This window comes from Phyllostomus hastatus, unplaced genomic scaffold (genome assembly GCF_019186645.2).
Source record: "Phyllostomus hastatus isolate PE091 unplaced genomic scaffold, TTU_PhHast_1.1 phas_contig_1, whole genome shotgun sequence".
Classification (NCBI taxonomy): domain Eukaryota; kingdom Metazoa; phylum Chordata; class Mammalia; order Chiroptera; family Phyllostomidae; genus Phyllostomus; species Phyllostomus hastatus.
The window spans coordinates 13,227,447-13,241,467 of NW_025333498.1; the positions used below are offsets into that span (position 1 = coordinate 13,227,447).

General features: G+C 35.9%; 1 protein-coding gene across 1 annotated transcript in view; it reads left to right on the forward strand.

Moving 5' to 3' along the window:
- Positions 1 to 14,021, forward strand: part of TTN (titin) — a 269,907-nt gene that overhangs the window by 114,515 nt on the left and 141,371 nt on the right. Inside the window, exons 120-145 of the mRNA XM_045842158.1 lie at positions 942 to 1,025; positions 1,264 to 1,344; positions 1,489 to 1,569; positions 1,737 to 1,820; positions 2,079 to 2,180; positions 2,602 to 2,715; positions 4,558 to 4,638; positions 4,817 to 4,894; positions 5,126 to 5,209; positions 5,352 to 5,435; positions 5,719 to 5,802; positions 6,013 to 6,096; positions 6,822 to 6,902; positions 7,199 to 7,414; positions 8,375 to 8,452; positions 8,662 to 8,736; positions 8,938 to 9,030; positions 10,025 to 10,102; positions 10,298 to 10,492; positions 10,713 to 10,793; positions 10,974 to 11,051; positions 11,553 to 11,639; positions 11,896 to 11,979; positions 12,174 to 12,257; positions 12,466 to 12,753; positions 13,082 to 13,165. Coding sequence (XP_045698114.1) covers positions 942 to 1,025; positions 1,264 to 1,344; positions 1,489 to 1,569; positions 1,737 to 1,820; positions 2,079 to 2,180; positions 2,602 to 2,715; positions 4,558 to 4,638; positions 4,817 to 4,894; positions 5,126 to 5,209; positions 5,352 to 5,435; positions 5,719 to 5,802; positions 6,013 to 6,096; positions 6,822 to 6,902; positions 7,199 to 7,414; positions 8,375 to 8,452; positions 8,662 to 8,736; positions 8,938 to 9,030; positions 10,025 to 10,102; positions 10,298 to 10,492; positions 10,713 to 10,793; positions 10,974 to 11,051; positions 11,553 to 11,639; positions 11,896 to 11,979; positions 12,174 to 12,257; positions 12,466 to 12,753; positions 13,082 to 13,165 — 2,643 coding nt within the window. The remainder of the gene's footprint in view (positions 1 to 941; positions 1,026 to 1,263; positions 1,345 to 1,488; positions 1,570 to 1,736; positions 1,821 to 2,078; positions 2,181 to 2,601; positions 2,716 to 4,557; positions 4,639 to 4,816; positions 4,895 to 5,125; positions 5,210 to 5,351; positions 5,436 to 5,718; positions 5,803 to 6,012; positions 6,097 to 6,821; positions 6,903 to 7,198; positions 7,415 to 8,374; positions 8,453 to 8,661; positions 8,737 to 8,937; positions 9,031 to 10,024; positions 10,103 to 10,297; positions 10,493 to 10,712; positions 10,794 to 10,973; positions 11,052 to 11,552; positions 11,640 to 11,895; positions 11,980 to 12,173; positions 12,258 to 12,465; positions 12,754 to 13,081; positions 13,166 to 14,021) is intronic.

The window sequence follows — 14,021 nt, forward strand, 5'->3', positions numbered from 1 at the left end:
GGCAGAGAGGCATCTGTTTCTAATTAAACAAATACTCATAGTGATATATGTACATATATGTTTAAACATTCCATGTATATAATTCATATACACATAAACATATATCTGTATAATTGCAACAAGCTATTACAAATACAAACGTAGAGGTACAGAGGTTCATACAAACTGCCAATATCTTATTTAAATGGGAATAATTATTGCTGATAATGCAGGCTGTTAAAATATATCTGTCAATAAAAAATTCAACATCATCAACACTTAGGATAGAGAAACCAAACCCATCGTAAACCCTGGTTGGCTGAGACTCCGTTGGAAGCTATTGAGCCTCTTAGAGAAAAACACAAATGCACACACGCCAGATGTAGTACAGAGAGCTCTCCAAAGCCATTGACTCATGGGTATGAGATTGAGAGACCTACTCTACAACCGTAGTGTTTTCTGAGATTTGTATACACTCCTAGGGCACCAAAAAAGTCAAAGAGAAAAGCAAGGGAAAATAATATATAGATATACCTATTCTAAAGAGTTTTCAGTCTTAGTCTAAAATAGTCTTAGATAAATTAAACCCATGGTTATATGGATTCCATTTCTCAATACAAAGCATAAATATATCTTATATACTATATTAATACTCTGTAATTGCTGACAAATTATTTTTATCAAAAGCATATCAATGTCTAAGGAAAGAATGAATTCTGTACACATCCTTCTGAGTATTTACCTTGTTTTGAATTGCCTAAATGCTTCTGTAACACCCCTTGGGACTTTTATCATGTTGTGGCCTTTATAACAGTATAGTTTAAATATCATACTATTTTTTTTTGCCAAAGCACAGAAATTCTATGACAACATTAATGAACTGCATAAAGATTTGTGTATGTGCCTATGTCCATTCATAAAAGTGATATATATCTGAACTAATCTGTTTTAAAAACTTTAAGTCCCAGCAGTGCCAAAGAAACCTGTCCCTGAAGAAAGGATTCCTGTCCCTGTGGAAAAGAAAAAGGAAGCTCCACCAGCTGAAGGTACAGTGATTTACTTAGTAAAGAAGCGCAAAAAAGCCCTATTGAAATGTCTTGAGTACAAAACATTTTTTGTGTTTCATTATCTGTTGATTTAGTTGGTTAAATTAAAAATGAATGTTTTATGGTGTGAGTGAGATTTCAACAAGTCTGTCCACCTGCCTACTTTCTTAAAATATAACTGTACATTAGCTACTTTGGAGAATATAAAGTCAATTCTCAAAATTAATGTCTTTTCAAGTTCCTGAAGTGCAGAAGAGGGTTGTCACAGAAGAGAAAATAACCATTGTTACCCAAAGAGAGGAATCTCCACCACCAGCAGGTACTTAATCCTGTCTCCATGAAATAACCTGTCTTTCCTTCAAGCTTCTTTAATTGCATGTCTTCTTTAATGGGTCTGCCAGTTTTACGTTGCTCATTTATTTTGCCTTCCTGAGAATTTTAAAATCAAATACTATCCTTTAAGTGCCAGAATTACCAAAGAAGAAAGTTCCCGAAGAAAAAAGACCTATTCCTCGGAAAGTGGAAGAAGTTGCACCCCCAAAAGGTATAGTCTCTCCATCTTCCCAAGAACCATCTTTAGAATATTACATTTAAAGGCAAGCGGTGGTTTTGTTAGTTTTGTGATAGGAGTGCATTGTGGGTTTCTATCTGTGTTTTGTGCTGGGCTTCAATGAGGCAACACTGAAGTTCTAAAAGCGCCTGTTTTTAAAGTGCCAGTTCCGCCTAAGAAACCTGTCCCCGAGGAGAAAGTTTCTGTTCCAGTTCCTGTAGCTAAGAAAGCTCCTCCTCCCCAAGGTAGGGTTTGTCTCAAGCCTCTGACAAAAATCTTCTAGCCTGTGAATTCTTGCTTTTTCCTATTCGTGGTTGTCTTGTACTGACCCTTTGTCTTCACTCTGATAAAATTTCTGTGTGTATGTACTCATGATATGGCTTGTAACCTGTTTTCCCATTTTGCTGGTGAAAGTATTGTACTGTGCAAATCTTCCCCAAACTCTTGAGAGAATTGTTGAGATTCTTGATTTTTTAAACTTCAACTTCAATGGTTTTTTAAAGCTGAAGTTTCTAAGAAAATGGTCATAGAAGAAAAAAGACGTGTTGCCGAAGAAAAACTATCCCAGGCTGTTCCTCAAAGAGTGGAAGTCATGCGGCATGAAGGTATATGATCAGAAGTGAGGGGAGAAATGAGTTTGTGCGTGTTTCCTTGAAGTCTTCTTTTCTTTCCGAATATGATTGCTTACTGTGGAAGTTGCTCTTATCACCATCTACTTGTTGTAGCCTTCTGAGACTGAGTCTTTTGTGTCTACATTGGTCCCAAATCATTCTAAGGAAGTGAATGGGGTGCTGAAAATGTGACCATTATGAAAGTGGCCCCACTTGGACATAATCTGAGTATTCTTCTCAGTCTTGAGCTGTACTGTCCCCTTATCTTAAATCAGTTCTCTCTTTCTTGTAATGTGGAAGTACTGTGAAGCCACACTCTAAGCAGACAGAAGAACCATTATCCATCTGTAGGGAACACCTGTCTATTATCAGTGTTTTAGGAGGCTGATTGTAAATTAAATCTTATCTTTTAAAGTATCTGCTGAGGAGGAATGGAGTTATTCAGAAGAAGAGGAAAGGGTGTCCATTTCAGTTTATAGAGAAGAAGAAAGAGAGGAGGAGGAGGAAGCGGAAGTTACAGAATATGAAGGTAAACAATTCAAATAAGCTAGACATAATGTGGAATCTTGATGAGTTTTTTTCTTTCACAGATTGTTAATCAATTAACAAAAAGTCACACAAATTTACTGAACATCTACTGGCCTCATTAGATGTGTCTTCTGATCTGAACACAAGATTCAGGAACATTACTTAGGATACACACCCAGTGTCTTTCTTATCTATCCTTTTATTGGCTATTTGAGTGGGGAAAGGCTTCACACTTCTAGGTGACTAATGGGGCGGGTGTCTCCACATACATTTACCCTTCCATTAGACAGGACTTGGTTTCAGCATGATGAATTGGCACAATCCGCACTTTAATATTTTAATTTCTAAGCGAAGGGTAACATAAAACAGTTTTGATAGCACAATTCACTAATGTATCTTGACTCACAGTATTTAAATTAATAAGAAATACCTTTTTTTAACATTCCAGAAGTCCAAGCCATGTTTGAGAGTGGAGCACTGAACACATAGGGCTTTCCTATCTTTCCTGTTTGGGGAAACCAATTGTACGCCACCATTGGTTAAATTAACTTCTTGTCCCCATGTTCCCATACCTGAATGAGAGTTCTCTATAGTTTCTTAAGGCTTGAAGAAGCAGCTTTATTTTAGTGTCGGGATACCTTTTCAGTGAATGAAGACACCACTAGGTTTACTGATCAAGTCCAGCATTCTGGCTAACGCTATATATCTGAAAGAACTTTGCTAAGAAAGTTCTAATGTTGCTCTGCTTTAAACAAAAATCAATGAGTTACTTAACAAATTAACTCTTTTCCCAATGAAAAGATGAGTAACTGTATATTTAGATGCCCTCAAGTGCAACTCTGGCTGACAAACACTGCCCTACCCCTACTCTGCTTGGAAGAAAAGTCAATGTGAATTTCAGATGTATAGTCTTAACGGAATGGCTTGGAACAGCGAGATGGGACATGATTCCCAAGAGGAAGCCTACCAGTCCTTTTGTTTCTGGGAGAGGCCAGGATGTGGGGCATGAGTCAAGACTCTGATGGATTCAAAGAGGGTCCAATTCCTTCTCGAGTTGTTTGGGAAACCAAACACAGCATGTATGCAAAGGAAATTCTCATTGCATGAATCTGGTTTTAGTTTTTGACTATATGCATTATGAATTTCCTTTAGTATTATAGACTCTAGTTAAGAGGAAAAAACATTCTATGAAATTCTTATGTTTTTATTAAGCCCAAAAGATTTAGGGAACAGCTGGGTAACTGTTAAATTTACTTCTAGTATAAAGATATATGTTTGTAACTGCAGTTCTCTATTCTGTCATTAACTTTATACAGATAGGCTCAAAAATCATGTGAAGATGCCTGCCTCTTTTACCATACTTGCCCCCACAAAGCTGGGGGGAAAGTCTTGTTTCCACATCTTCAGTAGTTTTTTCATATGTGATACAGGTCTTTTCTTTCATGTAAATTTATCTGTGGTTCCTCAAGTATATGTGTCTGTCCCATAGCCTTTGAACCTAGAGTGTTCTGGTTTTTTGGAACTTATCTTCAAATATGTAAAAGCCACTAGAATTGTCTTTATGTCTTGTATTTGTCCTGTTCTTCCTATAAATACAAGCACTATTATCTTTATGGTAAACCTGAAAATAAAGTTAATGAGACTTATTTCCCATATTTTTTAAAGACATGCATATGTTTTAAGTAAAATGTTCTTCATTCATATTTTAAATGAGAACAACCAGGGATTTGGCACGTGTCAAACTTTTGCTATTTTAATTACCCTTTGAGCAATAAATTACAGCTAAAGTTTAACATAAAAAAAACACTACAACTTACCTTCTTTAAAATTGATGTCTTTAAAGTGTTAGAAGAGCCTGAGGAATATGTTGTAGAAGAAAAGCTGCACTTTATTTCCAAGAGAGTGGAAGCTGAACCAGCCGAAGGTACTAGGACTCTTGAATTAGTTCTTGTTCTATGTGTCCCGTTTTTATCCTCTTGTAGTTTTTTATTGTCTGTATTGCACATGTTGATAAATATTATGCCTAAATAAAAAGATTTCTTACATTTTTATTAAAAAGAAATATAGACATTTCTACAAGTGTATTTTATAATCTTTTCAAGTGCCTGAGAAGCATGAGAAGAAAACTGTACCAAAACCAAAAATTCCTGCTAAAGTAGAGGAACCTCCACCAGCTAAAGGTATAGTTCTCACAAAGAAGCGATACCATTTATCTTAATAGCTGTAATAATTGTCTTCAATTTTAACTGTCTAAACTATTGTGAGCACGTGTATATAAACATTTTTGATGAATATAGTCATACATGTTTGTGCAAATGTGTGATCTTTTCAAAAAGTGAGTTCTTTGCCCACAAACAATGTCACTCCTTCTGTGATTCAAGCTAACATTCTTACATGTAATCTTTCTGAAGTTCCTGAAGCACCTAAGAAAATTGTGCTGGAAAAGAAAATTCCTGCTGCAGTTCCTAAAAAGGAAAAGGTGCCACCCACTGAAGGTATATTGGAGTTTACTTTATTCTCCTGTAATGCCTGTGTTTTGTAACTTTAAATTGATACATTCTTCAAATTTATATAACATTAACAAAAAAATAAGTGTGCCTATTGTATGTTTGACTGTGTTGCCTGATGTCTTTTAAGTGCCAGAAGAGCCAAAGAAACCAATCCCTGAAAAAAGGGCCCCTCCAAAAGTGGCTAAGATCGAAGAGCCTCCCCCTACCAAAGGTAACCGAAACCTCCAAACGTAAAAGCTAGAACCTTGTCTTGTCTTGTGTCTTCTTGCTGCTGTCTTTGGGTCACATCTTTCACATGGAGGTTATTGGTATATGTTGGTGGCAGTGGTGTATTATTGCCTTGTCTATGGGTGAAGTACTACTTACTTGATGTGAAGTTTATTCGTGTATGCCTTGTAAATTGTTATATTCTAAAACCATAGTACTTTCTGGCTAATATTTTTTAATTCCACTTTAAGTAACATCCATCCCTAATCCTAAAATTATCTTTTAAGTGACTGAGAGGCACATGCAAATTACCCAGGAAGAAAAAGTTCATGTTGCTGTAACTAAGAAAGAGGAGCCTCCTAGAGCCAGAGGTACATGGAGCCTTTTCTGCACAGAATATTGCTCTTACCCTTTTCTCTTTACCATACACACTGGTTATGGGGTTGGTTGTTGTTGTTGTGATGACTGTAGGTGATGCGTTATGTCTGAAATGATGCAAATGTCATGTCTTTTACATTTGAGTTGCTTTTGGTGGCATGGATGAGGGAAACAATTCTTTAAAGTGAAATCTGTCTTTAAAGTGCCTGAGGAACCCAAGAGAGCTGCTCCAGAAGAAAAAGTTCTCAAACTCAGACCTAAAAAAGAGGAGGTGCCACCAGCAAAAGGTACACTGACTTTTTCAGAAGTCAAAATAAGCATATAGGGATTGACACTAATCTAGTGGAATTGAGATTCTTAGAAAAATAATTTTGAATACACATTGTAAATATGCATATGCTATTTCATATCACTTCAGAACTAAGCATTTCTAATACCAGCAAGTACACTCTTCTTCTTTTTTAAAAAAATGTGAAGCTCCCCCAAACATGTGTAGATACTCTCCCTTAAAATGCATTTGTCTTCTATTATGTCTTTATTTGTCTGTACTAAACTCATCTGCTGAAGTGTTTGTTTTGTGTGACAATTTTTGACAAAATTACAATTTGTTCAAATCTTGAATTGTGCTGGTAGAGCTCATGAAAATGCCTTAGAACTAAGGTGAAGAAACCATATCTGCAACACAAGTTTTTGTGCCATGCTTGGTTCACAGTCATCATTTAGGTTGTCTAGTTGCCTTTTTTAATTCTCTTGCAAATACTACTTGATCTTGATAAGTTATTCAATGTTGTTGAAGCATTAAGTAACTTAGAAAACGGTATTTATATGTATATCAGATCCTGTTTGTTTCCACCCCTATTGGTTGTCCTCACCACTGAAGTAAGCAAGTGGAACAGCAGGTGTGGTTGGTTGGGGTCATCTTTGCCCTTGGATTGTTCACACACAATTTCCCTTAACGCATACATGTATTCAAAATCTTGCAACTCACTTTTAATAATTACTCTTTTTAAAGTGACTGAAGTCAGGAAACGAGCTGTGAAAGAAGAAAAGATATCCATTGAAGTTCCAAAAATAGAACCTCGTCCCACTAAAGGTATATTGTGCTTTGACTAAATAAAATGAAGCCTAAAACTGTGCAGCTCTTTGTCTAATAGCTCCTAATTTGACTCTGTTCTTTATTGGTTTATTATTGACTGAAAGTGGGGAATCTAACATTTGAAATCATGAATAGCAAATGTATGCTCTGTAATACCTTGATCAGCAAAGGACAATCAGGGTCTCCCATAACCAGTGCATGAGACCACAACTCAGGAATAAAATAAAACACATTGCCATTCTCACCTACATGGGCTTCAAGTAAAATGCTGCCTGTTGTCAATATTATTCTAGAAGTAACTGTAACAGAAGAAAAGCAGTGGTCTTACACCCGGGAAGAAGAAACTGTTTCAGTAGAACGGGAGGAGGAATATGAAGCATATGAAGAATATGATTATAAAGAATTTGAGGAGTATGAACCAACAGAAGAATATGACCAATATGAAGAATATGAGGAACGTGAGCTTGAGCATTATGAAGAGTCTAAAGAACAGGAAGAATATATCACAGGTATGAGCAAAACTGCAAACTTGAAAACACATTAAATACATGTAAATTCCATTAGAACAGGATACAATTTTGGATGCCCAAAGCAATTTGGAAAGAACTTTGTTTTCTTTGGCAACTTCAATTTTTTTCCTTGGATAACTTCCAGAAAAAATCTCTGTGATAATCTTGTAGTTACTGTTAGATTGGGTATTTGGAATAACCTATTGCCTGCCTCATTTTTGTTTGTACACAAAATAGTAAATGTCACTATGTTTTTTCTTAGAAAGTTTAGGAATTTATGTTCATGTGCCCATGATCATACTGATACATGATCAAAAACTGAATATTTCTCATTCTGAAGCTTGCTGTGATTAAGCATGATAGGCTGCTGGGAAAATACACTAGACTCAGGTTCCCATCATCAAACTTGACAAAGACACCTGCAAAAGTAAAGACAGAGAAGAAGGCTACCGCACACAGCTGAGTTTCATAACACAGAGATCATATTTATAGGCACATAATTTTGGTTCCAAAGAATTTATTTATTTTACTCAAAGAATAAGTTCCTATTGTAACTTTGAAATGAGTCAGTATTATGTCACTTAATTTCTGATGTTTCTGAGCCTAACTTTGAGGTATTCTGTGTAGTTTTGAGGCTAACAATAAAAGCCAATACTATATAATAGAGACACTTTAACCACCATTTTGTCTACTTGAAGAGAAGTGAGAATTTTATCCTGTAAGAGAGAGTTATGATGACCGAACAGAAATAAGTAGGAAGGAGGAAAGAGCAGTGTAAGCTTGTTTAGGTCTTTCAGACCTTATTCTTCTTGGACCTCTGATTCTCCCTCACCTCTAGAGGCTATGGCTACACTATAGATAAAAGAGAATATCATTTTAATGTATTAAGTCTAATTAAGAAACAACTTTTTACTAATGCTCTCAAATCTAACATTAAATACCCTGTATGTACTTTTAAAGAACCTGAGAAGCCTACCCCTGTAAAGCCTGTCCAAGAAAAGCCGGTTCCCACCAAACCAAAGGCTCCACCCACGAAAGGTAGAGTGAGAAAAACTGCGTCAGTACTGAGAGACCTGTCTTTCCTACGTGTCTGTCATACTGTGTATACCTGGTGAGGTGTAAGTGTACAAATTCTGTGTGTTTATGGGGATGTTATGTTGTACGTCGTGTTTCTTAACTTTTTATTCTTACTTCTCTTGAGAAATCTGGTTCAGGTTTTTAAATCTGTTAATATTGATATTTTAAAGTTCTGAAGAAAGCTGTCCCTGAAGAAAAAGTACCAGTGCCCATTCCTAAGAAACTCAAACCTCCACCACCCAAAGGTACTTTCTGGAGTAATAATTCCCCAAAACTCCCTCGTTACTCATGTTCTGTAAACGTGCTTTACTGCCCTGACTGCTGTTGTTTTTACTAAATGTTTTGTTGTATTCTTGGTTCTTACATTTCCGTTTTTTGTGTATTTTTATTTACACTATATTCATGTGGTTGTTTTTAATGCTCTTCAATAATTAATATCTTTAAAGTGGCTGAAGAATCAAAGAAAGTTGTTGAGGAAAAAATCCGCATTTCAATTACCAAACGTGAAAAAGAACAAGTGACTGAACCAGCTGTTAAAGGTATATCATTTCCCTCTTAGACTGGTCTTTTACAATGTCTCTTACAAAACTAGGGCAGCTATGTTTCACTTTATTTCATTGTTGTGTGCCTTTTAAATTACTTATTTGGAGAATATTGGATGTAAAAATCTGTAAATACAGGATAAGAAGACAATGCTACCTTTAAAAGAAAAAGTTACTTCAGAATAGATCCACAGCCTTTCACACAGAGGCTGCACCCTGCCATATGGCCGCAGTCTACAGAAAATAGAATGTCTGGGTCTCAAGTCAGTGACCATTCGGCACTTTCCTGGTTTGTCTGAATTGATGGAATGATGCGACAGTATTTACCACAGTTTAATAACTGTTTATTCATTTAAAGTCATTCTGACGAGTAAAAATAAAAGTTAACTCAGTGTCTAGTAATTTTTACCCTGCTTTTTACTAAGTGTGAAGTAACTTCTCTATAATTTCAGAAAGTATACTTATCTAGAATTTAGCATTTCAGTAAAGGATAGTTCCTCAGGCAGAGATACCTGAACACTCAGTGTGATTTCACACTGGGGCTCTGCTACCTCAGACTTACTTGAGTACTTCTGTATGTTTTTAACCCAACAAGGTTCAGAATAGTTTCTGTGGCACATATACAGTTTTTTTGTGTGGGTTTTTTTTTTTTTGCACATATACAGTTTTTATAGATGAACTATTGCATATCTTTCACATAAAAGGCACTTGCAGAATTATTCTATCTGCTTAAAGAACAACAAAGCAAGAACTGGCTGGGTGGCCTGTTTCTTTCTTTTTTTCTCCCTAAAATTATTTTGATACATTTTACTATTATCTATGCTCTTTTTAAAAATTATTATATTTTATTAATTATGGTATTATAGTTGTTGCAATTCTCCTCCCTTTGTCTGCTCCCACCCAGCACCACCCCACTCCCTCAGGCAATCCTCACACCATTGTTCATGTCCTGTTTCTTACGTTAAAATTTCCTTATACTTAATATTTCAAGTGCCCATGAAGCCCAAGAGGGTTGTCACAGAAGAAAAAGTGCTCGTTACTAAAAAAGAAGTAGCAGCACCTGTTAAAGGTACTTAATACCACTCTTTTTAATGTGTTGTTTGTCTTCTTTGGTTGGAATTCATGTTCAGTTCTATGTGCAAATTTCTTCTGTGTGAAAGGGAGAGCCTGTTCTTTCTTCTGCAACAAATGGTTATGTTCCTAACATGTCTTAATTTCATTGAGAAATTGGAAAATACCCAACTTAAAGATAATATCTTTAAAGTGCCAGAAGTACCTAGAAGACCAGAACCAGAAGAGATTGCCTTTGAAGAGGAAGTTGTAACCCAAGAAGAGGAATATTTTGAAGAAGAATACGTCCAAGAAGAAGAGGAGTACATCCATGAAGAAGAAGAGTACTTTCACGAAGAAGAGCAGCTCATAACTGAAGAAGAAGTGGTGCCAGTAATTCCTGTCAAAGGTAGATCACATCTCCTGCGAAGGGGCAAATGGCTTCATCTTTGGAGTCTGAGTGTCCAATTGGGTCAGGTTCTGGGGTTTAGTAGCACAGGCCACCAATTCTGTTTATTTTACACACAGACGCCTTTAGATGCTGAAGTATGGTCTCTGCAGTTGTTGTTTTTTTTTCTTTACATTTTATATCTTTTTGCAACATTTCCAAAATTCTTAATATCTTAAAGTGCCCGAGGTACCCAAGAAACCTGTTCCAGAGAAGAAACCTGTTCCTGTTCCCAAAAAGAAGGAAGCCCCACCAGCAAAAGGTACACCCTCATTCATATCATGGACGTATAAAAGCCTTAATCTGCATATAAATAGATGGCTATCTTCTGATTTCAAAACCTTGTATGTGTTGCTATCTGTTGTTAGAAATGTTAACTGTGCTTTGTATGAATGTGTTGTTACTAGTAGTTTGAACTTACCAGTAAACAATATCTTTAAAGTTCCTGAGATTCCTAAGAAGCCAGAGGAGAAAGTTCCCATGCCCATTCCTAAAAAAGAGAAGGCTCCACCAGCTAAAGGTACATCTCTTTGTTGTCCAACAGAGGGATAATGTAGTAATTTACTCACGTAGTATAACTTCATGAGCCGTATCAGTTCTTTCCCCATGATGATATTAACAATATTAATGATAATGCAAGGACCCCCTAATGGGTTATAGGAGCAGTTTACCATGCATCCATCTCTGAATTTTGCCATTGAAGCATGCTGATGCTTAATGCTTGGCTCCTCCTCTTTAGTGGAAAGTTCTTAGTGCAAAATAGATTCTTATTATAACACCAAAGTGGACAGAAATCACCATCTGCTAGGTGTTGTGTGTTGTCTTTATCACCAATCTTTGTTTTTTCAGTGTTGTTCTTTATTTTTATTTTTGTGAATTCCTTTGTTTGTGGCTGTTATTGTTTTCAATCTTACAATGAAATTATTAGAATATCTATGATGTTTCCATTAAGTCCTCAAATTGCGGGGTTCTTCTCTACGTGTAAATAACTAGACACTAACCCTATTTGATGTCTTTAAAGTTCCTGAAGTACCCAAGAAACCTGTACCAGAGGAGAAAGTGCCTGTACCGGTTCCCAAAAAGGTGGAAGCCCCACCACCTGCCAAAGGTACATGAACTCGCAATGTTGCAAATTTTTTTATTCCACATTTGCATGTGAGTAAAAATTAATTGTTTCAATTCCATGCAGATACAACACTGTAATATTCCTTTGTGGGAAAGAAAAGATTTTATTTTAAGGATAAAATTCTTCTTGAAATACCTTGGTTATATTTTTATTACCTTATCTTAATCTTCTTGAGACTATGTGTGGACTCAAAACTTGATGTTTATACAAAAATTTTCTCTAAATCATTTCTTTAAAGTGCCAGAAGTGCCCAAGAAGCCTGTGCCTGAGAAGAAGGTGCCTGTTCCTGCTCCTGAGAAAGTAGAGGCTCCACCTGCAAAAGGTACCTAGCAAAAAAACTTTTTATGTTTATGTATATTTATATAAATCACATGTTTTGGCCCCCATAAATTACATGTTTTTAAAAACTGACTTATTTGAAATGTAAAAATCAGATGTTTTGGGATTCTTTTTCATGTCTATTGCACTAAGACATGTAAAAGAACACATTATTAAAGACAAATAATATCTTTAAAGTGCCAGCGGTACCCAAGAAGCTCATTCCAGAAGAAAAGAAACCTACACCTGTTCTGAAAAAAGTGGAAGCTCCACCACCCAAAGGTATATTAACCTCTAAGGGAACCAGGCCAAAAAGGAAAACTAACTGGAATTATATTGCTTCACTAATTATAATTAATGCTTGATGACATTTACTTTGATGTTAGTTGATGTTTTATGATCACAGAATATTTGCTTTTCATGTTGTCCCGTTGTTATGAATCTTGCACATCAAAGTGATTCTTGTACGGTTGAATCAATATCTTTAAAGTGCCCAAGAAACGTGAGGCAGTTCCAGTTCCTATAACTCTCCCTCGGGAAGACGAAGTTCCATTTGAAGAAGAAATTCCTCCTGAAGAGCAAGTTTTATCTGAGGAAGAAGAAATTCTTCCAGAAGAGGAAGTTCTTCCTGAGGAAGAAGAAGTTCCTCCTGAGGAAGAGGAAGAGGAAGAAATTCCTCCCGAGGAGGAAGAATTTGTCCCTGAGGAAGAAGTTGTACCTGAAGAAGAGGAAGTTCTTCCAGAAGTTAAACCCAAGGTGCCAGTACCTACACGACGAGGTATAGCAGCTCTTTTGGAGTCACCGAGACCTCTTTTGTGTTGAATTTTGTCTTTCCATCTTTTTGTTCATCTCCAATTTTATCTACAATGCTTTACTCTCTATGTTGTCTACCATCTAAATCTTAGAAAACATTCCATACATGTGTGCTCTTATTTCTGTGTGTCTGTCTTATGTATTTGTCTCTTGTAAATTATCTGAATGTCTTTTCAAATTTCATGATATGAATTGTAATTTAGTTTTTTGTGGTTTTATTCTCACTTGTCTTTTTGTTATATATACAGTACTGTACATGTGATTTTTAATGTCTTAAAATGAATGTTTTTAAGTGCCTGAAGTGCCAAAGAAACCTGTACCCGAGAAGAAAGTCCCAGTTCCCGCTCCTAAAAAAGTGGAAGCTCCACCACCCAAAGGTATACCTCCCCGAAGTGAATAAATACATGGTCTTCATTTATAGCTTCACCGAAAAATTACAGTGGAACTGGGTTTTAGAAGAAATATTACATTTGTAAAATAGACAGTCATATTTTTGCTTCTAAAAATGTTCAGGAACACTGATATCCACTTTTCATTGGATTCAAAGCTGTATAGATATTTTGTAATGATAAATTACCTACACAAAAAAGATACATGAATAATATGGTAAATAAATCTTACTAAATTTCATCCTTCAACTATTTATATTAAGTGCCTTTTTAACATTAGGATGAAAAGGAAAAAGATTATGTATTTATCAAAATACTGAATAGTATCTTATATCTTCTGACATATACATATAAATGGTAGACAAGTAGGTTTTTATTTTAGCCTTGTCTTTTGTCTTTGTGCCTTGCTGTGCTACCCTGAGAAAACCCTTTAACCAGTCTGATCCTCAAGCCCCTCTTGTCTGAAGTGGGGACACTACTATTAGTCCTAATGGGCTCAGATGTTAATGTGAGGATAAAATAAAGTAAGGTATGTACAAGTACGCTATCACCAAATAAATAGTATTCAGATTTAACAAATTTGATCAGCTCATGGTACAGGACAAAATAACTATATTTATGCCTTAAAGTTTAATTATATTTTCTACCAAAGATCATGGCACCACTACTTCAAATAAGCATAAGTCCTCCACCAGGCTAAATAGTCATACAATCAATGAAATGGTAAAGCTGATCCTTTACTGGATTTCTTTTTTTTTTAAGATTTTATTTACCTATTTATAGAGAGAGGGCAAGGGAGGGAGAGAACTATCAATCGGTTGCCTCTCACACACCCCCAACCCAG